The 26555-nt window shown below is 42.6% G+C and overlaps 2 protein-coding genes across 2 annotated transcripts; both read right to left on the bottom strand.

Annotated features, from left to right (window-relative positions):
- Window positions 1-422: 422 nt before the first annotated feature.
- UBA2 (ubiquitin like modifier activating enzyme 2) lies at window positions 423-17773 on the bottom strand. Its single transcript, XM_050978901.1, has 17 exons — window positions 17592-17773; window positions 14078-14161; window positions 13738-13808; window positions 12548-12612; window positions 12049-12149; window positions 11782-11903; window positions 11048-11115; window positions 8663-8784; window positions 7787-7886; window positions 7049-7209; window positions 6043-6136; window positions 5839-5951; window positions 5225-5380; window positions 4556-4652; window positions 3905-4010; window positions 2990-3126; window positions 423-1740 (listed from the first exon to the last, which is right to left on the bottom strand). The coding sequence occupies exons 1-17, from the start codon at window positions 17733-17735 to the stop codon at window positions 1457-1459; spliced, it is 2025 nt and encodes a 674-aa protein (XP_050834858.1). The 5' UTR covers window positions 17736-17773; the 3' UTR covers window positions 423-1456.
- A 1245-nt stretch (window positions 17774-19018) lies between these two features.
- On the bottom strand, window positions 19019-24693 carry PDCD2L (programmed cell death 2 like). Its single transcript, XM_050978906.1, has 7 exons — window positions 24544-24693; window positions 24274-24437; window positions 24076-24145; window positions 22595-23034; window positions 21475-21588; window positions 19767-19915; window positions 19019-19272 (listed from the first exon to the last, which is right to left on the bottom strand). Exons 1-7 carry the CDS (start codon window positions 24652-24654, stop codon window positions 19142-19144), a joined length of 1179 nt encoding a protein of 392 aa, XP_050834863.1. The 5' UTR covers window positions 24655-24693; the 3' UTR covers window positions 19019-19141.
- Between the last annotated feature and the right edge of the window lie 1862 nt (window positions 24694-26555).

Genomic DNA, 26555 nt, shown 5'->3' with positions numbered 1-26555 from the left:
CTTGTTTTTTAACATTCTCCTGTAAAACTCACATTTGCCTTACAATTCAGTCTTCAAACTGTAACAGACTAAACCTTGCTGCTCAGCTGCTGTGCTCCGTAAGGCTCACTGCACACTCACCTAGGACTGGGAGCAGTTTTGGGTCCCTGGCACAGAAGTGGGAGATTCTTTTGGTACAGTGACAAAAATGGCCAATTAATGCATTTTGAAAACCAACAGTGACAGTTTTGAGAGTTACCAACACAAATGCAGTAGGATTTAAGACACTGATTCTAAACATGCCACTTTTGTCCCACACACAAAGTGTAATGTATAAAAATCAGAGCTTTCTTCCTTCTGAAGGCATGAGATGGTGAAAGCCTGTGTGTAGTGGTGCAACGGCTGCAGCTGAAGAGCCCAATAATTGATTGTCCAAGAAAAAAAACATTCACAAAAGTTTTATTAAAAAAATTCCCCTTTCACCTCAAACAAGTGAAGCTTAAGTTCTGTACTACTAGGTTATGTTTAGAAAAATGGAAATAATACAGTAATTTTTGAAGGCTATACATTGTAAAATCCCATAAGTCAGCATAATTTTGGACTGTGCAAGCAAATATAGCAAGTATTTCAGATGTTATTTATTTGGTCCATCAGATGTACAGTATAGTAGTAGTATCTGAGTTTACAAAACATCAAATATAAATAACCTGAAACTGTAACAATACACAAAAATTTGCTTCTTACATTGACATACCAGGCAGTACGAGCTGAAAAACTGGAGTAAATTAACAGTTTTACAGTAATGTACATAGTGCCAGCTGATGTTTGAGAACACTGTTAGAACTGGCACTAATTTGCTTTGTTGGATTTTCTTTACTTGTTCAGGGTGTGAAAAATGTTTAGGACTAGGCTAAAATGTTATTCTTCAAGCATCTGTGATTTTGTGAATGCTGGAGGTGGAGCAGTCACACTTGCAACATGGCCTCAGAAAGGGATAAGCAAATATGCAGGCAGGCCACTGTTGGGAAACTTCAAAGGTAATCACTGAAAAATAAAAAATGTAGTTGCTCAAAATGTGGGCATCTGGTGATGGCCCTTTCACTAAACCTAAGTAGGGTTTTTTTGTCCTGCTGTATAATACCTAAAAGGTATTTACACAAAAATATCATGCTGTTTTCATGTTTAGGTAAATACTTATCTGTAGGTATTCATAGACTATGTTTCCACTACATTTAATATATGGAATACAGAAGAACCTTTCTGAGTCTACTGATACGAGAGCTTTATCATCAAGAGAAACAGACACAAATAATTTAAGCCAGCGATTTGGTATCCACTTTGAACCAAGGCCTTAGAGTTAGTCTAGTTCTGGACATTTTTCACATCCTAGCACAATTTGCTGTTACAGTATGACATTTTGTGAATCACTTTGCCAAGGGGCCTTTGGAGGTTGCCCCAAATGCTCTTCATCTTGCTCTTAGCACACGCTCTTCGCCCCGACGCACTCGCACCCTTTCTCTTCAAGTTTCCTCTTGAGGCTCCTGCTCTCCTCCTCCCCCAAGCTGCTGGCAGCCCCCTCATCCTCAGACTCCACGATCATGAGGTCGTCCTGCTCCTGCTCAGCACGAGATCTCTTGGCCCCCCCGCACTCACAGCCCTTCTCCAGCTTCCTCTTGCGGCTCCTGCTCTCCGCATCGGCAGCATTGCTGGAGGTGCCTTCGTCCTCAGAGTCAACGATCACCACGTCTTCCTGCTCTGGAGCTGCAAAAGAGGTGGCTGGGATTCAAATGGATCCTGCAATGGATGCATCTACTCTCAAACCAGTTTTCCTACATAAAAACTGGAGCATTCTTTATTCACATTCTTTTCCATGTACCTGCACGAGTGTCACTGTTGAGTCAGAAATTACAGGGATAAACGAGTGACACACTCCAGGCATTCTCAGAAGGTTAATAATAATTTCATTAGGAACCCATTCCTTTTTATACTCTAGTTCACTACAGGTGGACCTGATTGGTCCCTTCATCAAAACACCATCACCATTGGTTAATTAAGAAACCACCCTTTTGGTAAACATCCTTATGGGAAAACAGCTTGTTAAAAACCACCTGCAGATTGTTTACAAGTCCTTCTCTCCAGCTCCCTCATCCCAATTCATGGGAAAGCTCATCTAGCTTTCTCTCTCTCTCTGTCCAGATGGTTACATCCACACTAGAGTATCTTAAATGTGCCTGAAATCAGTATAATATGGTTTTCACAATGGTATTCCTTCTTCACTACAGGTGTGGAAAATACTGCAATAAGCCAAAAATATGGGAAATGCATTAGTTATCACAAATTTTTTTGCACGTACAGAGCAGAAGACTTGCTGCTGTCTGCAGCAGGTGCTGGGAAAAGAAGTTTTGCACACAGCAAGCTCTACAGCAGCCTCTCCTTTCCCTACTGCACTCAGCATAACTCCAGAAGAGGCCACATTCCAGAAGAGATAAGTCTCAGAGAGAGGGAGAAGTGGAAGGGTGAGCAGACTTACAGAGCTAAAGGATAACAATGGATAGTATGAAGAAGGGAGAACCAAATGTGAATTTTCAAGACATCTAGTGGATTTTGTTTGATTTTAAACACGATTTCACTGTAAAACCTTATTATCTTAAATTCTGCAATTTTTAATACAATTCAGAGAAAATTTTAGCAATACTCTTAAAATTTAGTTTTCCCTCAAACAGGAGGGAAGGGACTACATACTTTGTGTCTTAAATCTGTGCACGTATCTTACAGGCAAAGGAACACCAGGTAAAAACAATTTTGAAGTGTATGTACTAAAAACTTCTATGCCTTTTGTGCTCTTTGTAAAAATTGTAAATGTGCATTTTTCTATTTAGTATTAGTTATACAGAGAGGCAACTTAAATTCCTTTTACTGTGCATTGGCAAAGTCACACAACTGAAGACAACTTTAACTGGACTGCACTAGAGAAAGATAGTTTTGTTTAATATTGGTAACTGTTGATTACCTGTTGATGTTGAGGGCTGTGCTCCATCATCACTACCATTGCTAATGTTCCTGGATGTTGGTTCTGATGGTTTAGGGCCAATTCTTTCAGGGGTATCACCAACAACTTCAAATTCTACATCTTTTTCTAGGTCTTCACTGCAGAAAAATACACATGCTTTTAAACAGCCAGAAAAGAAAATCCTGTCTTTTACACAAGAAACAACCCATTCCAGTATTAGAGCACCCTGCAACTGTGACAAAATGAGAAAACATACTGAAAAAGAGGAAAATCTGTTCAGTCCTCTTTTATAATTTATGCTTTGTCTATTTCTAAACACTATTCCACCAAGTGCTACCAACTCCAAATGCTTAGCAATCAGAAAAACTATTGCCTGAGCTCACCCTTCTTCCTTAACAGCCCAGCCCTCCTCCCACCGAACATGCAGTGTGAGTTTGTGTGTGTGTTTGTTACCTCCCCAGGGTTAAATACGCACCCCAGTGAGTTCAGAGAGACTTCTGAACACAGGCAGTCGAGCAGAGCATCTACTATCCTAGCAGGCTGGGGGGTTTTTGCCTTTCTAAATTTTAGGGGTTTTTTTAAATGCCAGTTTTTTGCTTGTTGGTTAATTTGTTTTTGCAATGTATTCTTATGTTGTGTAACAATAAATTACTGAAATAAACCTCTTTCAGTTATTGTTATAAAAAACAAAAACACAACAAAACAAGACTACAACAACAAAGACAAAAAACCAAGCCAAACAAAATCCCTTAAACTATAATTTCATACAAAATAACCATTCCTATTTTGCCTCTATAGTTCCTTTCAGTAGCTTAATCTTTGAACTTAGTTCATGTACTTAAATTGTGAGTGAAAAATTCCCTGTGGAACCATTCTATGTATACACACAAAACATCTTCATTTCAGAATCCTTACCTGTGAAGCACATTGATTAACAGAGTATAGTCCTGGAGGAAATCATCTGCTTGTAGTCGACTGCCATTTCGAATTCCAAAGTCTGATAATTTCCTGTGGTTATTTGCTACAAAAACAGTAAAAAAACCTGCAGTGTACAGAGCTATTTATAGAAAGATCTTTACACCTGAATAAATATGGAGTATTCCAGAACTTTTATGTAGGAACATAAGATTAACGTGTATTAGCTATATTTAAATTAAAACCTGACACTTAAGCCTATTAAAGCTACTTATGATGTTTGATTTTTACTCCTCATGCCATCCCCTTCAAGCACTTCACAATAACTGCATTCAGGAATCTTTTGGAGATGCTTTCTGGCATCATGAACAGAGCAGCACCTATGAGCCAGCAAACGCAGGGGTACCTGCTCCTGAAAGGAATTCAGAATGCCAGCTGAGCAGTACTTTGTGCAGGAAAGCTGAGCTGCACATGCAGCTTGCACATGATAGCCCTGGCTGTCCTCAAGCCACTCCAAACACTCACAAACCCAGTCCTCTTCAAATACTAGTCCACAGGGTGAGCACTGCAACATCTGCTACACACCTACCCTGTAGAGTCTCTTCCAAGGGTTTATGCACTCTTATCCCAGACCCTCAGGAGCATACATACCTTCTGTTTCACCTTCTTCTGAAGAGATCAGGATAGTTCCCTTTCCATCATCTATTTGTACATCTGGTGCTACCATAGCAAATTTTTCTTTCAGTATCTGAAAATACAAATATATTAAAATATATTAAATCTCCGACTTAAAAATATTTATTAAAAAAAGAACCCTGAATTATGTTGGTTTTATTATTCTGGCTCATTTTCAGGCATCTACTGAAAGCCTATACTTTTCTGTTCACTTCCACAAACAAAATTGTTATATTTTTGAGGTCTGATAATTACAGGTTCATATAAGCTAGAAATTTTTTTAGAATACTTCATAATATGACAGAATTACAAATAAATTGTGACCACAACTGTAACATAGCTACTGAACTTTCAACTGAAATGCAAATTTCGTGTTTTTTGCTCTCAGCTATGAATAGGCTTTAAAACCACCAAAATTTAAAAAATACAAACATTCTTTCACAAGACACAAAACACACATGCAAGAAGCATATTGGCTAATCAGCTCTTCTTGTAGCTGGGAGAAATGTAGAGTAAATATAAACAGGAGATGCTAGGTCAAAATATACTGTATATATTGTATAATATACTACAGCAAGTATCTAATTTCAAGAATTTACAGTATTAGACTTGAAATGAAAGCTGTAACTGTAGCTCAAGATTTACCTTATCCTGGAGTGTCAACACAGTAACTTTGTGTGTGTTAAGTTTCACAGTCACTTCTGGCTTGCTTGCACATACATAACAATTGGGATTTGGTGGATCCAAAGCACAAGGAACCAATAGCTTCTTCCTAGGATTTGGCTGCTTGTTCAGAAAAATCTTGAGGACAGAGAAGAAGAAACCAGGTTATTCTGTAATCACCAGCATGTCTAAAGCCTGTTTTCCTGCAGCTTTCTTGTCCTGGTCTGACAGGCTGTCCTGTTTCCTAATCCTCTCTGCTGTGCCTGCTGAGCAGGAGTCTCACAGGCCCAGTGCAGCCCGTGCTGACTGAGCAGCTCCTGCCAACAGCTCTAACACCAAACAGCCACACTGCAAGTGATGGCAGCCTGGCTCTCTCTCCTATCCAGCAGTAAATTTTTATTAATTCATAGGAATTTATTGATCCTTAACACCTGCACTTCTCTTTTCACTGTGACTGAAAGTTCCCAGCATATTCAGAATCTACTGAAACAACAAGTGAGGGACAGTAAAACTACACAATAGTGAAAAAAAGTTAAATGTATCTTTTAAACAAATAATAAATAGCAGGAAAGCAAAAGCATTTTATTCTCACTTACCGTTCTACACTGATCTATTTTCCCCGATAAAATCTTCAAACCCTCCAGCACTATCAGCCCAGCTATCACTGCATTGGTAGTAGCTATAGCTGGGATAATATTTCCTGCCATTGCTGAAAAACAAACCAGTATGGAGATTTTTAACAGCAGAAGAAAACAAGTAGATTGTAATTTAAATAAAACAATGTTCCATTTTATCCTTACACTTGATATCAAATCTGCTCTTCATATTCATTCCAAACACATGCATCCTGAGGTTTGCAGCAGCAGTGACAAAATCCATGGCAGAAGGGTCATCCTAAAAAGAGGTTAATACAAAAAGCATTTAAAAATCAGATTACTCACTGGAAAGTGTTTGCTACACATGGTTCCTAAAACCTTAAAAACCAGAATTAAAAAAAAAACCCTGCAAAATTCAATTTCTAAGTCAATATACTTCCTCTTTCACATGGTGTACTCAGAGCAGTAATACTTTAAATACTAACTCCAGATTCTAAACATGTATTTTAGTAGCAAATTAGTATATCTATACTAATAAAATGCCTTGTACATTATAAAAATGTTTAAATCCTACGTCTTACAATGTTTCAAACATTTTCAACATTGAATTTTAACTGTGAATCAGTTTCAAACACTGGGTGTTTCAGTGAGAAGTATTTGTACTATTGGTCATAGCAATATTTGAATATTTTGCCCCCCCTACCCCCCCATTTACAGACTACTTTTTCTTATGCCAAATGATAACTGACTGGAAGTGATACTGTGTGTGGTGATAAAATAGAAAATTCTTGTCTTCTTTAACAGAACTTGTACTGCACACCCATCATCAGCTGATTGCTCATAACCTCAATAAACCCCCAGCTACTGACACCTGGCTAAGAGCATGTACTGGAAACAGGTAAGAAGGGAAAAATGAAGCTGCATTATTTAAATATTTTCAAAAAATAAAACACAACAAATACTTGTGAATTTGTGTTTTTATGAGTTGGAGAATTTGGTGAACTAAGTTATTCATACCACATCAGTTAATCCCTACCCTCAGTGAGTTACACAACATAGTTGTTTAAAGAATGTATTTGTTTACATATGGAAACTGTTTCCATAAGGTGCCAGGCAGTTTTGTGTTAAGTAGTATCACTTCTGAAGGAACCTGAATGAGCCCAACGAACAGCTGTATTACACACGTAGAGTTCATACACGGCAAACTAACCTTATCCCATATCAGTGCTTCTCCATCAGCCTTCTCAGCCAGGTGAAGACTCAGGGTTTTAACACTCTTTGAAAACAGGTCTGCATAGCTCCTGACATTGAGAACCTGCTGATCCTTCAGCACTGCAGAGCTCTCATTCTGCTGGTCAGGTATGTTTTGCTCTTTGGTGAAAAAGAGAAAAAAAAATAAGATCAGGAATATTTGTAAGTTCCACAGAAGTTCTCTCAAATAACTTTCTAATTTCAGCAGAATTCAGTATTTTCTAAATTGAAGAACAATATCCTTAACCTACAGTAGCCCAAACATTTTAAAACAAATCTGCACTTAAAACTGCACCTACAGCTATGCTATCAGTCACCTAAGTACACACAAATCACAGCAAATGTAAATTTTCAACGAAACAACTTGCAGAGATAAATCTTATGAGATAAGTGCTCATGGTAAGGTGTCCTAGAATAAGCCGACATAATTTTGTTAAATGTGTATTTTCTACAGCCAATACTGAGCATCTAAAAAAACAACTACAAAACAGTCTTAGAGACAGTGTTGTCTATACAGAGAAAAATTTGAAATCTTCAGGAAGTATAAATAACTAGTATGTTCATAATCAGATCTCACCTTTGGCAGTAAAAAAATGTACATATCACAGAGATGCATTAATAAACAGCAGGTATTATTTACAAATGTACAGTAGTAAAAATTACTTTACAAATGAACAGTAGGAGGAGAGACAGTTACCTTGCTTTTGTACCTCAGCCCAGTCCAGTGGCACTGGAGGCTTTCTTTTCCTCCACAGCTTATCCATTGTCAGCAGATATCTAATGTCATCTTTGAAGAGCTGGAAATATGAAAAAAAAACAAATGAAAGGAGGGAAAAAAAGACACTGAAAAATCAGTATTACATTGATGAGGTTTTGGATTTTCTCCTTGACAGTATTTTCAACTACATAAAAACAGATTCTACACTCTTATTCCCTACTCTCTAACACTCATTGCATAGAGCAGACATAGCTCTGATTAATCTGGGGAGGAGTAAAGTGAAAAATCAAGAAACAGTAGTTCAAACAGTGGTTTACCTGTCTACTGAAGCCATCCCTACAGTTCTTTGTATGCCCTCTCTGAGACAAGTGAATGAACATGCCAATGAATTTCCAAAGAAAAGTAATTGCTACCTATGAACATTACATTAATTTCCTCTATTTATCCACCTTCAGTAACTATTTAGAACAAAAACTCCTAAATCAGTTTGTCTTTTCTTATGCAAGAGCCTGATAATGTACAGATGACTGATAGATTTTAGGTCCTCAGATTGGTTCTGATTATGCCCAGTGCAAATCCAGAGGTCAAACAGACCCTTTCCCATTAAAAGTAACTGCAACGGAGTTTTGTCTGCACGGAGTGGCCAGGCTGCTGCAGCCAGTTCCACAGATGCAGATGGATTCCTTAAAAGAACCAAATGTTGCAAGAGACCAACACAACAGCAAAACTGATGGATGTCACAACATGATCACATAACTGATGGCTAGCATTAAATGTCCAAGCTCAAGTTTGATTTAACTTTCCAGAACCTCATGCATTTCAAATAAAGACATTTATTTGAGGTAAAGAAGATACCTTAGTAAAAAGTTTAACTGGATCATAGCCAGTGGATTTAGCCCACTCCTTCGTTGAAACACGTTTAATCTCACCATCTTCATTGGATGCTAGAGCTCTGGCTTCAGCTTCTGCTGGCTCCCCTATTAACAAAGTGAGAACCAATATTAAAAAAAAAAAAAAAAAAAGAAATAAAAGAACCCCATTCAAATATGACCCCCTGAGTCAATTACCAAAATTATGCAGGGAGCATAAAATGGCTTTATTGCGCCCAACAAAAACTGAATTAGGCACAGTGAGCTTGCTCCTCTTTGCCTCTGAAACTGCAACTCACTGACTTAACCTGGTATCACCCAACTCCTTTATTGGCAGAAATAACGAACAATTCTTTCCCACTAATTTTCTCCACATAATGTTGCTACTTCAGCAATGTCTTACCACCCTCTTTTAGCACTCTCTTTTCTGGCTAAAGAGTCTTAGTTTGGCTGGGTTTTCAAAACAAACAAATAAAAAAAAGTCGGTTTCCTATCTCTGGATCTTTTTAAACAAAAAAATTCTCTATAAAGATGCTATTAATTTTCTTTCTTTCCCAGTCACATCCAACAATTGCTATCATGATTTCAAATAATCAGGTTGATGTTTCCATAGAATTATTTATTAACATCTCGACTAAATGAGAAAAATCAACTGAGAGACCATCACTTTATGTGTAAATTTGGGAATGTTTCCCCTCTTTCACCAATGCATCATTTCATATTTATCTGCCTCATCTATCATTGCCCAGTCATTCTGTATTGCAAAGCTTTCTACCACTTTTTCAAGTTAGGTCTCATCTTTTTGACTCTGAGTGACTTTGCCTAATCATCTGTGCTAACAGCACACATCTCCCATCTGAGACTCCTCTAATCATCATTTACCTTTATCATTCAAGTAGCTTACCCACTTCAGGATCTTCAGCCTGTTTTGTCCCTTTGGCTGCTTATGTCCCTCAGGTTCCACTTTACAGTTTCTGGATCTGCCCCCTGGACATTCAGAACAGCCTAAACCAGACACACTCTACACAGGCTTGCTGATTCCTTCTACAGACCCACAGAGCCCTGCTGGGCACAACTTCCCTTATAAATGTTGCATTAACTCTTCCCCGGATGTCCTGATTTGGGCTGGGGAGAGTTAATTTTCTTTCTAGTAGGTGGTCTGGTGCTGTGTTTTGGATTCTGCACCAGATAATGTTGGTAACAGGCTGATGTTTCAGCTGTTGCCAGGAGGTTACTCCAAGTTAAGGACTTTTCAGTTTCCCGTGCTCTGCCAGTGAACAGGACACAAGGATCTGGGAGGGAGCAGAGCCAGGACAGCTGACCTGAACTGGCCACAGGGATATTCCAGACCTCAGAACATCCTACTCAGCACAGAAACAGGGGGAGTTGGCTGGGAGGGGCTGATCTCTGCCTGGGGACTGGCTGAGCATCCACTGGCCAGCAGGCAGTTGTTTGTCTTGAGTTTTATTCCCCCTCTCTTTATTCCAGTTGTGATCAATAGCATTACACACTTGTTTCCATTATTAGCTGCTCTTATCCCAGCTTGTGAGGTTCACTATTTGTGTGGTTATCCCTGCTCTGGGCAGGGCAGTGAGAGAGGGCTGTGCAGTGCTGAGCTGCCAGCTGGAGTCAAACGTGGACCCTGCCACCCCCGTGTGACCACAGCACCCTGACCGTGGGCAGTCTGTCACTGCAGACACCAGGTTCCAGCTCAGCACTCCTGTAACTGCCCTGCTGTCTTTACTTAAATAAGTGGCATTGCATTTGCTACCTGTCAACTACTTCAGCCATTGTTTTAAGTGACTTTATATTGCCACTCTTGTGAAGACTCACCTATTTCATTCTGCACTTCCTGTAGGAACAACCTGTCCAGTGATCACTATCTGATGTTCAAAGAATTTGAAGAGTCGGAGGATCCTCTAAGCTCCCCCTCCCAAGTCCATTCATCTATCAAAGGATCCAAAAGAAGCAACCAACAATGATGCTTATTCACCTCATAGTAACTATGATAACTGTCCTTACAGAAAAATACTGAATAGCTATAAAAATATCACTCAAAATGGACATATTTCCTATGTAGATTAATGCTGAAGTGTTGCAGGCTAGAAGAGCTCAAACACAATTCCTGGAGCTCCTTGTGAAATCTCAGCTAGAAGTGGGAAATGCAGAGTAACTACAAATATCACTCAGTACTCTGTATAAAATACAAGCCTCCCAGAGGCCAGAAACAGAATCTTCTTTAAAGAAAATTGAGTTGAACTCTCTAACTTTAAGGAATGTATAGAAAGGAGTCAATCTCCTTTCTCCTGTTATGTACTGAAACATAACATTTCAGTAACAGGGTAAGCCACCAGGCTTATATCACACTCACAGGCAGCTTCAGGATCAGCTCTGTCTGGAGAGACTTCTTGATCAGCATCTTCTTCTCCAAACAACTGGCTATATAATAATTAAGAACAACAACAAGACCAGAATTTTAGCATATGTGGTTAAAGATTCATATATTTGCTAATGGATATACTTTCATTTTATGATTCTTGCTTTCAGACAGACTGTCACTTAATACATTGCTTTTTAAAATGCTGGGATTCATCACACATGGACTTAACACGGGCAACACAAAATGCCCAATACAAAAATGAATCCAGCAAAACAGTTTTCTGTATAACTCACTCAGTAGCTCATCCAATATTCAGCCTAATATTTACACTGCAGTACTAAATGCATTTTTAGAACCTCTGGGATATCCAAGATTCCAACAAACTTGTAAAAGCATGCATTAAACTGAAAAATGTGCTTACTTCATACACAGATGAAAAATAAAGCAACCTCAACCTACACTGCCGTGCCAAACTACTCTGCCAGATTTTTTGTGCTACTATAGCGAGGCCCAAATACTAATCAACCCTCCATCTTTATAACCATTCCAGCAGCCAGGTCAAAGAACTGGAGGTTTTCACCATAATCTATCTACATCAATTTAAAATGAATTTAAAATCCATTATAAATTTTTTTTTCAAGTGTGTCAATTTTATTTCTTTCTCTGTATGTTTAGAAACCAAAAGAATGAACCATAGTACCTGTTTCTTTTAAAAAGTCACTTACTTGAACAAATACTTGGCCCACACAATGCAATGGATGGGCTCCGAGGGCGTATTTCGGATGGTGCAGCCTGGGAAAGTTTTCTGAGTTGGTTTAGGCTGACATTCATAACATTCTGTCACTCCCTGGTGAAAAATGAAGCATTTACTTGTCACTCTGAGAAGGATACTGATCATTTGGGCTATTAACAGATGAACTGTAACTCTATCTCCAAACACCCACTCCCTGTTGTCTAAAATAGCCATTGACAAGAGTGACACCCCACCTAACCTTTTTGATAACAGTAACTTGTCCAAGGTAGCCTGCAGTTCCACTCTCTATAAGAGGAATATCAGCAGCCAGACACATCCTGTTCACATGGTTACGGGCAGCTGCAAATCAAGAGGGTTTTAAACAAAATTTTTGAGTAGTTAAGAAAAAAGAAGTTTTCCTTCTCCTTATTTCTCTACAGAGCACTACAGCACTTTCCCAAAGCCCAGTTTCCCATTCTCACAAGACACACGGACATTAATAAACACAGCAAACTCAGCTGACTAAAGCTACCCTGCACCCACAGGGTAGGTTCCAGCAGTTCCCATGGAGGAGAATTAGCAGTGCACATTTCCTTTCAGAACACCTGCAGGAGCACTATCCACCCCTTCAAGTCTCTAGCAAAGCACACGAGGCTTAGTGCAGCTGCAGATGGGTTAGGAGAATACTTGTTGTTCAAAGGACACTGCAGCAAGGAACAAGCAACATGTGCAATATAAAATCATAGTGAAAACTTCACCTCTGTTATCCAGAGCATTCATAACCAAGGTAAACTGGCGGAAGAACTCTACGTTATAGTCAGGGCTATGGAAAACAAAAACAACATTTCAAAAGGCACATCCAAGCTGTTGGTTATTACTGCACAACAGAAACTCTACACATGCAATCAATATTCCTGTGATAAATTACACATCTTATACATTTTTAATTTAGCTACCCTTTAACTATCCCATTTGTCTTCTGCCCACTTTAAAGCTGGGTGAAAGCATGAATTTTATGCTGCTGGAAGGAAGTTACTGCAATTAGTACTAATTTGACCAATGAAACGGGCAGACAAGGGAAAGTGATTAAACTACTCTGACCTAATGAGTAAATTGGCAGAGCTGTGGAAACTGACCTTAAAAACCATCAGCTGTAGCTAAAACATGCACACTGTAATTACCACAGCTCATCAGACTGTGCATAATTCATTGTGCTGTGATAGCTCCACTGGTTTGACTGTGTGGCCATACCCTGAGGAGCCAACACATGGGACCTTAAATCCTGACACTTCAGTTATCTTTATGTTGCATTTTTCTGACTTAAAGAAGAAGGTGGAGAAGAAGAGAGAGAAAAGAGGAAACAGGATTAACAGTTTCAGAGGAAGGAAGCAGTGAGTCAGTCTTTCACTGGCTAACGGCAACATCAGAGTTCAAACATCCATGGTACAGAATATTAATTTTTTTAGAAACTAGGGCAAATATAAATTAAAACATGGGAAACAGCTAATGGAATCCTACATAATTTTGTACTCTACTCATTGGTTGCACATCCTAAAGACTAAATTTCAATAGCTTGGGGTATATATAAATGACAGTTAACTACACACACACAGAGGACTTAATTTTGTTAATCATAGACTCAAGATTCACGTCTCTTAATTTAATTACTGCTCAACACATCAGGACATCCTTACAGAGTAGAAACTCATATGGCAAATGTTGCCAATAAAATGAAAAACAGACACGAACAAATTACTACAGCTTACTACCAGAGCTTAAAACCCATGCAAAAGCCACACTCCCACTCAAGTGCATGGTAGTCCACATTTACAGCTATTTCTCCTTACTGAGGAAGCTTTGTAAAATACCTTAAAGCACATCACTGTAGCATTAAATAACACAGTACTTGCAAATCAAACATGTAATTAGAGCTTAAAACCAAACATACTTCATGATGCTATCATGGTAAGCTATAATATTAGCTTCTGGACAAAACTGTAACACGCTTTCCTTGGCAACCTAGAAACAAAACAAAAAAAAAAGAAAACAAAAAAAACACTTATTATTTCTTCCTTCCTTCTAAAAGACAGACTTGATACCAGCTGTGTATTGAGTAAGTTGACTACCTTAAGAGATTTAAAGACTTTAATAATCAAATGCTTTGGATAGCCATGATCAGCCAACCAACACTTACCTCCTCCCAGCAGAAACTAAATTGTGACATGTTTCTAACACTATCCACAAAATAATACTGAGTAATGAGGCTTGAGCTTTGACTTTTTCCTCACCTGCGATTTTGATCTTCCAACATGTTTCTTCTGAAACAGAAACTGTCTGTTGAGATTGCTGACATCAATAGTATCCAAATCAATCTATAAACACACAAGAGAGGTGTTTCACTTTCACAGGAAAAAAAGGAACAAAACCATTAACACAGTTTGAAGAAAAGACAATTGGCCAAAATGCAGAAACTTTACAGACCCCTTCTCAGACCCTTCAGGTGTCAGACCTACAGCAACTGAAGAGGCACAAGTGGTCACCTATGGCTGCTGACAGGGGACCATGACAGAAGTGCAGGGCTAGGTGAGGACAAACTTTCTGCAGAGAGCCCTGCTGACCACGCACCCCCACACTGTGAGCAGAAAGTCAGCACCGATGGCCCTGCCTGCACAGGATGAAGATTTCAGCAGCAGTTCCTGAGGAGCACAGCACAAGCTCAGGTGGGAAATGCAGAAATCAATCAGACAGGTCCAGCCAGCCCCTCCCTGCACCACCCACCCTGAGCCCTGGCTCCTGCTTCCCCCAGGCCCAGGAAAGGCTGCGCCAAACCAACTGGTCCTTCCACTTTACAGAGCATGGCTTTGAGCACCTGAATCAGTGAATCAAGGGCTGCACAGCCATCTTACACACACACTGCAGGGCAAAAGCTTTTAAAAGAGCCTGTCCCCAGGACTAACTGCCTAAGTGCACATGAACAAATTATGAAGTCCACTTATAAAAAAAGAAATTAAATCACACAATCAAAAAGTTTAAAAACATACAGCACAGAGCACAAAGGACTGCAATTCCCCTAAGAGCTATGCTTCTGTTTATTAATATATACACAGGAACAGCATAAATTCCAGTATCTTTAGCTCCCACAAGAATGAAGATTTAAATAGAACTTTGACATTTATTCCTAGCTTGGTTACCACTAGTTTTTGTGCAATAAAAGATTCTTTGATCGACAACTCCTGTTAGAAGTCTTCTCCTGTCCTTAACATTTGAATGAGGAGAGTGAGAGTTCTTCTGAGATATTTCAGAGATTTTTCTGAGATATATCAGAGATATTTCTCCCAAATTCCCACAGGTAATGCTGACATACTCAGCACAGTAACACCTTCAGCTACCCAGAGAGCACTCAGACTGACTGAGCAGTGTGAAGTTTAAATGTGACCTACTCAGGCTGTTCTCACAAGCTCCTGACTTTATTGGCCAAACCTGAATTATGAAGAAAGCACAGTACACACTCAGTGAACATCCTCTGCACGAGAGATCCAAACCCCAGCATCAATCTACCTCTTTTCTCAAGGGAGTATTTTCAATTGAAAGACTAAGTTTTAAAATACTAAAAACTGCAATAACTACAGAGTTTTCTGTAAACAGTTAATTAAAGCACCTGTGGATATAGAGCAAACAAAAGATACAACGTTTTGAAAATATATTATAGAGCTGAGACTGTAAACATTCCTACCACTATATCATAGTAACTACCCATGGCCTTGTCTCTTTTCATGAAAATAATATTTGCATAATTCACATTTCTACCTCTGTTCCTTCCTCAAAAGACACACAGCTTGCTTACTCCAAAGCCAGAAAGACCAGGAACTTCAAGGGAAAACAATAAAGTGCAAAAGTCTGTTAAAACCTTCACTACCCAGAAAGCTTTGAATATTTCAACTGGAGAGGATGACAAGCAACTACAGCTCCTGCTGAGAACAAGAATTACAGCATTAAAGGGAGCAAAGGGAGTTCTCCACAGAGAAAACCTGAGACCACCAGACCTCAACAGAAGCTTCAGTCTAGCTAGGAATGATGAGAATTTAACAGCTCACTTAGAAGACTACACTGCTCCCATTCTGGCAACCTGGAAGAAAAGGCATCATCACTTAACAACATTTACACATGCTCTTAATTCAGACCTGGATCTGAAAAAACATCATTTTGTTCTTCATTCATAGGGCAAGGGTATGCCTTTCAACACTATAATTAAGTCACTTATTAGTTAGTTGTCTGGTATTCAAAACTACTGATTTTATTTTAGTATTAATATTCTTAAAAAAAATCACACCTTACATATAAAAAGTATTTTCAGATGTCCAAGTTTGTTATTATTTAATAACCGAGGAAAACTCTCAACAATATCACAAATGTTGACAAAAGCACTTTATTCTGCTAATAGCAATTTCCCTCTTTGTATAACAAGTCTTCTTTTGCTCTCACCTTGTCTTGTACCCACCTGTTCCCTACGTTATCAAAACATTTATGTGTTGCATGAAACGCTGCCAGCAATACTGTCATATGAAGGCAGATCCAACGTGTATTTCAGTTAATGGAGTGCCCCCAGTCAGCCTGGAGAGGCAATACCAACCCCCAAATTATAACAAGGAAAACAAAAAGCAAACCCTGATGAGATTTATGCCTAATGACTAACTGGAAAACCAGCTTTAAGCTCTGCTATGATGGACTGCAGGAGTACATAACTGACACAGCAGGGCAGGGGGGGAAAAGAGAGGAACAGTGCAGAAAATGCTTCCACTCCCCTGCAGTTTTTTATTTCCCTGGTGCAATGTTCAAATTGGATAGGCTCTCAAACCACAGCGAAAATTAGGAATTAAATATATTCTACAAGTTTAAAAAGCATTCCAGTAGGAAAGCCCAAGCTGTAAGAATAACAAGGCAAACCAGTAACTGTTTTCTTCTAGAAGCTGATGTGGTTTTAGATACGAGCTGCTCTGCTCAACAAGTCTGGCTGCAAACCCAAACTCCTCACAACCTGTCACAAAGCTCTCCGATGTGACTCCTGGGCACGTTAGCAAAAAGGTATTGAAGGAAACAGACCTATGCTCTAGCTGGATGTAAAACCATATGCTCTTCTTTACTACAATAAGAAACCAACAGAGGTCTGGACACGAAGCAATCATAGTTTCACCAACAGTATTTATCTCTTTTTCATTACTACCCTCTCACATCTGCCCTTCCCGTACGCATTCACAGATTAGCACCTGGAAGCAAAAGTGAAAGCACGAGCCCGCGGGAAGCGCCAGCACTGACGGGTTTACAGCCCGGGATCTGAAAGCACAGTCCACCTCTCCCGGGGGTTCCTCGCCGCGATCCATCCCCGGACCCTCACCCCAGCACCGGCAAAGGCGGCACTCGGCGGGACTAAAGACTTTAAAGATATCACGGGGCAGCGAGCACGGCACAGCGCGGTGTGCCGGGCGGTTCCATCCGCGGGCTCGCGGAGATGTTCGGCCTTGCCAGGAAGGCGGCCTGACCTCGGCGGGGGAAGGAGGAGCTCCCGCGCCCGGCGGGAGCTGGGCTGAGGGGGGCGGCGATGGCGCGCAGGCCGCGGCCCCTTTGTGGCGCCCCGGCCCGGCGGTCCCGCGGCAGCTTTGGCGGGCTGGGGAGCTTTGAAACCGCGCACGCACCGCGGCGGCCGAGCGGCCCCGCCGACACCGCGCTCCCCCCGAGCGGCCCCGCGGCCCCGGGCTCGGCCTCCCCCCCGCCCGCCCAGGCCCTCGCCCCGGCATCGACCCGCACCACGTAAATGCTGCTGAAGCCGGTGAGCACCAGGTTCTTGAGCAGCTCGCAGCCGATGCCGCCGGCCCCCACCACGAGGACCCGCGCCTGGGATACGGCCTGGGCCAGCTCGGGGCGCAGCGGCCCCGACAGCGCCGCCGCCATGACGGACACGGCGGCGGCTCCGCGCGCCTCCTCACGGGCCCGCCGGGACAGAGCGGCGCCCGCGCGTGCGTGGCGCCCCCTGGCGCCCCGGAGGGCCGCGCGCTGCCCGGAAAAGCCGCGGCGGGCGGGGCCGGAGAGCCGAGGGTTCGAGCCCCGCTGCCGCCGGAGAACCCCGCGCTCCTGGGGCAACAGCAGATTCTTATTTGTTTTGCTAATTTTAATATATTTATAGTTCAACTATACATATTAAATATATTCATATGTTTAAGTTTTTAAATATATTATACTATTATGAAAAGAGCTAAAGTAGGATTTGGGAAATGCTCCCAAGCACACGTTGGGATTCTTGGGGCGTCCTGAGCAGGGCCAAGACTTGATGATCCTGATGAGTCCCCTCCAACTCAGCATATTCTATGATAGTTTTAATATATTTATTTCTAATGTATTTTTATATTATTATATTTATTTTTATGACTTCACCTAAGATAACTAACTTGCCCCCAGAAGTTGACATAGTAAGCTGCAATTCTTCCTTAAAACCACAGTTTTGCCAGCATTCCATCACTTGTATGTAATTTCCTCTCCTACCCATCTCCCCTTATTTTAAACCCACACTTTAATGCACTAATTTATGCTGCAGCGTTAAACCTGTACAGAAAGCTCCAAGGAAACCCAAATAACTTTTCCTTCAGTCAGTGAAGATAGTGCACTTCAGCCTAAGCCAACAGGGAAGGCACAGGAGAATGCAGACGGTTCTAACCAAAGCTGCACGATCCCCCTGCCCCGAGGCAGGTGCTGAGCCGGCCACAGTTCTGTACCTGTGAGAACACAAAGGTTAACTCAGCCCTGCACCTTCTCCCCACACAAACCCATGGCACTGCCACAGGTCATTTCAGCACACAAATGGAACCTTTCCTTCACTGGAAAAACACAGAAAAGCTTCATGTTGGACAGCTGCAGTGACAGCAAGGCTTTTCAGCCACTGCCCACGAACGTCCAATCCATGGTCAAATCAGAACAGAATTGCTTTTTAAAATCAGGCTGGCATTAAGTTCTCCACTGCTAAGAGTTTCTAAAAACTGATTCTGTGTGGCTGATGGGTACTAATAGTATATGAGAAAGGTTTTCTTCTTTACTTCTTTCCCCAATGCTAAGAGTAACTAGAACTGTGAAACACTCTACACTTCCATTTCCATGTGTAACCAAAGTATGCAAATTTTGCCACCACATTTTAGAGGCATGCTAATATATTTCAATCAATTATTCTTGGAAAAAAAGCACAATACTGTCAAACAATTTTAATTTTTCATCACATCTGAGGAAAATTCTGTTATGCAATTACACACTTGTAGTAAAAGAAACGAAAACACCCAAACAGACTTTTGAACTATGCAGGGAAATACAATTTATTTAAATAATCTCTGATCCGGGTCTTCTTGTACAAAAATAAACTCTTCAAGAGGGGTTTGATGATTTGTCGGCCAACAGCTTCTCTCACATGTGTAAACTATAACAGTTCCAAATTCCACTGAGAGATCTGAAAACAAAGCAACAGAGGTACATAAGGATATGAAAAGTGACATAATCAGGGCCTATTGCTTACCACTAGACTTCAGGCTTTGCACAAATTAATTCAGTCTCCTCTGTAAACAGCATTTTCTAATGTTAAACATTTTAAAGGCAGCCAAATCAGAATTTTCAATGGGATTTTTAAATGTCTGCAATCTTATCTCACAGCATTCATTATCCTCAAAGGCCTCCTTTAAGGGGCAATAAAGACAAATACTCCCATGGCCATGGAATTATCTCTACTGCAGTTATTAAAGTTCACTAGTGAGCAACTCCAGCTGTAATCAGAGTCTCCATGAAGAAGAGTTCTCTCTTTGCTCACTGAAATCTGTAATGGAGACAGCAGATTCTCTGAACTGTGGTTAAGCACGTGTGGGTAGCCGGAAACAACCCAAATTGCAGTTCACTGCGCTTTCCCAAAAAGGAGACAGCTAGAAATATTGATTCAACCAAGCCAGGCACCTGAGTCACTCTGGAGCATGCTGACCAGCGTGGGCATCAGCTGGAACTCAAACACTCTGCTGCTGCCACAGGTACTGCAGGCTGGAATACCCTGGTCCAGGTTGGCTGGAGGACACGTGATGAATAAAGGCTGGCCACCCCAAGAGTATCTGAGAGAAGACAGGGAGGATAAAATTATAATATTTTAAATATCTAAATTTGATAGGAAATTTTATGTGTTGGCAACAGGAGTTGCTGAAATCTCTGAACCTGCTTCTATGAGTCAGAAGCTCCAAAGGAGTCATGAACCAAAAAATAAAGACAGGGACGGGAAAATACTTGGTAGATTAATGCTTGGAAAATCTTAAGGAAAGAGCTTGATTTAGAGGAGACAAATGCTTTGAATGGACACCTCCAAAATATGCTGTACCAGAATAATTTCATTAAGTAAACTACACTTGCCTGAAAAATGGAATCCTAAACAGTGACAATGAAAGATAAAATTCAACAAGACTTAACACCAAACTGGTCTCAAAACCACTGCAGCTATGGCTCAGAAGTGATGGTTAATTTGTAAGAGCTATCAGAGCTCCACAGCTAGCAGGAAACAAAGACCAAGGATGGTTTCCACTGAATGCCAAGCAGGAGATTCTGTGTCCTGCAGGCAGGGGAAATGGGAGTCTAAGAGCACACTGACAGTCCCCAGGGAGGGCAAAGGGAGGCTATGGAAAGCTGGTAACCAGGGACAGCCCAGGGAGCACCAGAGCTGGTGTTTTAGAGGAATGGCATATTCAAATTCAATACTGCAAAGAGACAGACCCAGTGAAAAGCTGTCTGAAAATGCTACCTGCACTCTGCATTAGAAATCTCCTGTATAACCTCTGACAACAAATGAAAGTTTCTCATGTTTCCTTTCTGCCTAAGCAGCCACTCAAACTTGTAACTCCTCATCAAAAAGGGCCCAGTCAGTTCCACCTGGTACTGGAAAGTTGGTGAACAAAAGCCCTGTCACTACAACTGAGACAGTGTGACCAGACAGGCAGCACTGGACTCCCTGGAACAGCTGGTGTGATCCATGAAAACCTGTGTTTTCTGGTACTCTGAATGATTTATGATTTAGTCTTCACTATATCCCATCCAGAATTAACTCCTCTCTCAGGAAGAGCAGCTACTCTGAGGTTACACCTGCTTCTGCTCTAGGAAAAACAGCAGATGCACAAGACCTGAAGACTGGTGGGTGCTGAGGGGAGTCCATAATGAGCTGCAGCTCTGGGGCTTTAAAACAAGAAATTCCTTGCAGGACAGACATTAGAAATTCCAAACAGATAATAAAATTTCAGAAGAGCAGATAGCCTTGGAAATGTATCACAACAGCACAGCACTGCAGCACACTTCCACCTCAACACTGTCCCTTGGAAACCTCTGTGCCTGGATTTCAGTGAGGCTCCAAAGACACTTGGGGTCTCTCCTCATCAGGTCTGATGTCTAAAGTCTCCCACAGCCAGAGCCATGGTCCCTGATCCTGCCTGGCTTTTCATCTACTTAAACTTTGTATGAAGAAAGCCCAACCAGGGACTGAAGGCTGACCATGGCAACAGACTCCACAGCAGCATTTTTTAATTAAGGAATTAAAACATACACATATTTCCAAATAAAGAATTTATTTTGATGTACCAAACATCCATGCCAATGATGCGTATCTCCCTGTTACAACCAGATATCAACATACCTTAAAATCTGTTCAGGACATACAGATATTCTTTTCATGAATTTATGGAATGTGTGGTCCCAGTTTTTGACTTCACTCTTCTCATATTTTTCATTACCATCTTCACCTGCAAAACTGTATGAAAAAAGAAACAAACTGTCCAGTAAGGTTTTCAATATGACATGTTTTAAATAAGAAATGGTTACTATAAACTCACATTAAATTATTACACTGGAAAAAGAAATACAAATTAAGAGAAAATTCCTGTCAGAGGTTGCAAGTGAACATTTTGCTTCTAGTTCTTTGGCTTCTGGTGACTTCCAGTTACTAACGGTGGTTTCAACTATCACAGGGGACTCAAATCCACCAGATTATCTGCTGTATTCCATCCAATCCCCCTTCCTCTAACAACTTCTCAAACATTTATTGGTTCTTAAATTATGATGTTATTATTTTCACTTTGGATCAACCATAATTAACATTCTACAATTTTATAATGGTCAACAGAAACAACAGGACCCCCACTGCTGAAGAGTCTTCTATGCAGATTCTGCAGTTGACAGCAGCTTTAGCTATAAACAAATCCAGTGCTGTCCCCAATCCAGGCACCAGAGGCCAAAAGTCCTCACTTTAACCCCTTAGTTAAATATTTTTTGAAGAAAATATTTTCAGGAGCCATGCTCAACAACCGTTTTTCATGCCTTAACCTTCAGGTGTCTTTCCATAAGCCAGCTCTCCAGCCAAAATCCCTGAAAAACTAACCTCCTAAAAATGCAACTAAAATGGAAGAAAAGCCTCAGCCCTGAAAAGAAAAAGGCATGGAATGTCATGATATAAAGTCATGGCATTTGGCACAGATCTTGTTTCAGAGATTAACCATCCATTGCACCACCTGGAGCCTATGAACACTGCTCAGTCCTTCAGAAACAGCTGAGCTGTAACACCTAGGAGTAACTCCAGATTTGGCAGCACTGGGTGCACTGCTCTGTTCTTGCTGCACAGCACCACAATGGTTCCTATAGGAGATTCCAGACAATTCTCACCATTCAGGTTAATGAGAGTCCCATCGAGATCCTCAGCCAGCATACAGGAAACCACACAATTCCTTCAGTTTCACCAGGAAATGCAGACCTGTTCTCACCTTTCCGACATCATCTGTTCCAAATCAAGACGCTCTCTCTGCTGATACTCCTTCAGTAGCTTATCTGCATGATCCATATCAAGGAAACCCATGTAATCTTCCTCATCCACAACATTAATGTAGAAGGGCTGGAACACAGGAGCTGAACCAGCCATTGCCATCACCACGTCCTCACTGGCTGCAGGATATGTGTCCTGGGCACCTGGGCCATCCATGTCCTCACGGGCTGCAGGATGTGGGTCCTGGGTACCTGGGCCACTGGCAGGCTCAGACAGGTGGAGCTGCTGGAGCTGGGATGCACACTCCACCTCGCTGCTCACAGCTTCCTTTAGGCCAAGCAGCTCCAGGGAGGGACATGCAGGAGCCTCTGCTCTATCACAGGCTCCCCAGTCATCTGCATCTTCACACCAATCCTTTGCAGCAAAGTTCAATTCTTGTTGCTGATAATAAAAAAAAAAAAAAAAAAAACCAACAAAACCACAAAAGAGGAAGAGATCATTGCTAAGGTCTGCCATCCTGATGCACTTCAAATTCAACTTCTCACAGATGGGGCATCTGAGACCTCAACCTAATGTTCAGTGTTACTGCACCTACTCTCCTCACCGTGGTACTTCCCAACTCACCACGTTTACTTCCCACACCAGCACTTATGGCAAAACCACCTCACACTAGAGAATCTGAGCAAGAATTTGTCAGCCCTTTGAGTGGCCCTGGTGCCTCCTGCTGCCATTCCCTGGCTGTGGCACAGCCCCTGCCAGCTGAGGGGTAGCTCCAGCTGAAGCAGCTACTGCACCCAACAGGAATTCTGCACCCAAAGGGTAGAACACAGAAGGAAACAATAATAACAACAACATCATTTTACCAGAGTAAAAGCCCATATTTACCACAGGTTAATACACTGCAAATGCACCAGCTGAATAAATCCTCCCTGACCACCTCCACCAGTCTGGTGCCACCCTAGTCTTCCAACCTGCTTTAGGCAATATGCAGTTTTTCCTCACAAGTATATTAATAATTATGGAGTTACATTAATTCAAAATCTCATGTTAAATTTAAAGAGCTCAATTTAAAAGAGAAGACAAAGAAAACAGGTTAAAAATCCAAACCTAATCAGTATAGCCCAATGCACCTGAAGTTGAAAAATAAAGTTTAGTCAGCTGAACTAACTGGAGTATTAAGTATCACTTTTGGCCATACCGCTGGACTGCAATATCCACTTTAAGACTAGCCTGGCATAGATTACAAACAGTAGTTTAAACACTCTTGAACTGTCTAATAGTAAACAGCATAGTACAGTGACAAAAATTCTGTGCCGACGACTTCTCCACACAAGCACAGAACGTGACTGGGAACTATCACAGAGAGCAGCTTCTGGAGGAAGGTCCCGGTTATCTAAACAAGGAGATGCAGGGCGTGCAGCTCATTCTGCTCCGCTGCAGAGCGTGCCCCCGCAGCCCCGGCCCGGCAGAGCGGAGCCGTACCTGTGTGACGCGGAGAGCTCGGCTCTGCTTATCCTGGGCCTGCGAGTACTGGGAGCGCAGCACCTTCCAGCTTCGATGTGCCGGGCAAAGAGAATCACAGGGTGAGGGGAACAACTGATCAGCGGCAGGAATAACAGCAACCACAATAACAACAATAACACCGAGAACACCGAGAAGCGCCCCGCGGCCCGCGCTCACCTGCGGGCGGCTCCCCAGCAGCGCGGCGCGGCGCAGGCGAACACGTGGAGCGCGCGGTGCGCGGGGCCGCGCTCCAGCGGGCAGTACACCTGCACCAGCAGCAGCAGCGCGCGCCCGCACCGCGCGCACCGCGGCGGGCCCGCCCGCACGGCCGGCACCCAGTCCTGCAACACCGACACCTCCGCTCAGGCCCGGCCGGGGCAGCCGCGCGCCCCGCGCCCCGATCGGGCCCCGCCAGCGCAGCCCAGCCCAGCCCCACCCCGGCCCTACCGCGGTGCCGCCCAGCTTGTTGGTGGCCCACGCCGGGAGCGGCCCGGCCGGGCCCGGCCCCGCCATGGCGGCGTCGCGCAGCCCCAGCAGCACGGGCGGCCCGCCCGCCATGGCCCCGCCGCCGTGCGCGCGCCCGCCCCACCCGCCGTGCGCATGCCCGCCCTACCGCCGTGCGCGCGCCCGCGGTCGGGCGTTCCCCTCACGGCAGCTCCGGCCCCACTCCCGGCCCCTCACGGGCGGGCGCAGCGCCTTGGCCGAGGGACGCGGGGCTGGCCGCGGACCGGCCCTTCCCTGCCCGGGGGACGCGGGGCTGACCCCGGACCGGCCCTTCCCTGCCGGAGTCCCGGCACCGATTCACCCACACTTCTGCGCTGAAAGGCACTGGGTGGCCAGTCCACGAAGGGAGCAGCATGACCGGCCGAACTTTCCACTCCTTACAACTTCTAGCAAACACATTAATGTGCATTGGCTACAAGGTACGTAGTTGCCCTATTAATTGGTATTCTCTCTTCTGTTGGTTAATGAGTGTCTCACTTCTGCTAGCACTGCCACGCTCTCTCTTTCTCCTCCTTTGGCTCGCTGCTCTCCTGTGTGCTGCTCCAGGAGTTGGTGCTCCTGACCTGCCCCTGCCGCAACTCCCCTTTACCGCTCGGGGCTGATTTCACACAGTTACTGAGTTGCCTTGGTTTGTTTCTTCCTTGTACTCGTGGCCGCTGAATTCTGCATTCCTCGTGTATCGGTGGAAATCCTTCTCTCGAGCTCTGTGAACCTCCCGCGGGGCTGAGACCATTGGAACATATCCAGCCCCAACCTTAACAAGGCAATTCTGCTGTCCAGGAATTTGTGTTTCTAACAGCTGGACATCACTTAGAGCTTGTTGGCCGCTCTGTTTCACGGATTAAATCTCCCTCCTTGTTGATCATGTTTGCAAGTTACAAAGATCAGACAGAAAAGAACATCCTATCTTAATAAAATTTTGCAAATTTTAAATATAGCAACAAGATGATCTGAGAAGCAGGACTGGCACATGACAAGCATACTTACTGACCACCTTGGAAAGGCATTTATAGTAATAAAGGATAAATAATAAACTTAAAAAAACCTATTAAGGCTTTTACTGACAGAATGTGAAAAACAGAACAGCAGCAGTTCTTGGTTAATAGTATCAGTTATTGTACTGCTAACAATTTCTTCAATTCTAGTTGTAGCTGGGAATCTGCACCAAGTGACTGTGAATACTAAAGCAGTGAAATAAAGTGAGGTTTGGAACATAATGTAATTATGTGCCGTTTAAAGATGGCCCATTCATCGTGGCCATGGTGTTCTTCCTTTCTCAGCTGTTTGACAGCGTACCAGTCTTTATATTTGGGGTTTAAAATCCACAGATGGACAGAACACTTCCTCTCACACACTCAGAAACTACTTTGTTGTCATGTGTGCCTACTGTGTGCCTCCCATCTACCCAGGAATTATACTTCTGGTTTTGCATTTTCAAAGACACAGGATTTCTTCTGTCCTGTTAGGATCATGATTTTTGTGAATGTACAGGGACAGACACATTGACTCCACAAACACACCACAAATGGACATAAAGGCTGTGTCAGAGCAGAAGAAGGGAAGGGGTAAGAAATGTGAGACAGAAGTGGCAGTATGGTTGCTGCAATTAGCTGTTACTAATTGCCAGAGCTGGTGATTTTCACAAGCTATGGAAAATGCAGAAAAGGGAGTGGCCAGGTAGTGCAGATGACACTGCTTGAGATTCACAGGTGTGCAAAAGCAAGTGAACCCAGGGGTGAGGAGGAGGAAGAAGACACCTACAAAGGGTCACACCTGCAGCAGGAGCGTGGGCTGTGCCTGTGAGAGCCCCCTGGGTGCTGTGGGAGCTGGGCACCAGTTAAAGGGGGAGTTGGAGTGGGGCAGTTTGTTTGTTTATGGTCATGAGGAGAGCTCTCCTGGCTTCCCACATTGTTACTTTGTATCCTGCTTGCCATGTACCTTGGAAGGCCAAAAAG

Source organism: Serinus canaria, chromosome 11 (genome assembly GCF_022539315.1).
Source record: "Serinus canaria isolate serCan28SL12 chromosome 11, serCan2020, whole genome shotgun sequence".
NCBI lineage: Eukaryota > Metazoa > Chordata > Aves > Passeriformes > Fringillidae > Serinus > Serinus canaria.
The sequence above is the reverse complement of the archived record's forward strand: the minus strand, read 5'-3'. Positions and strand labels throughout refer to the sequence as shown.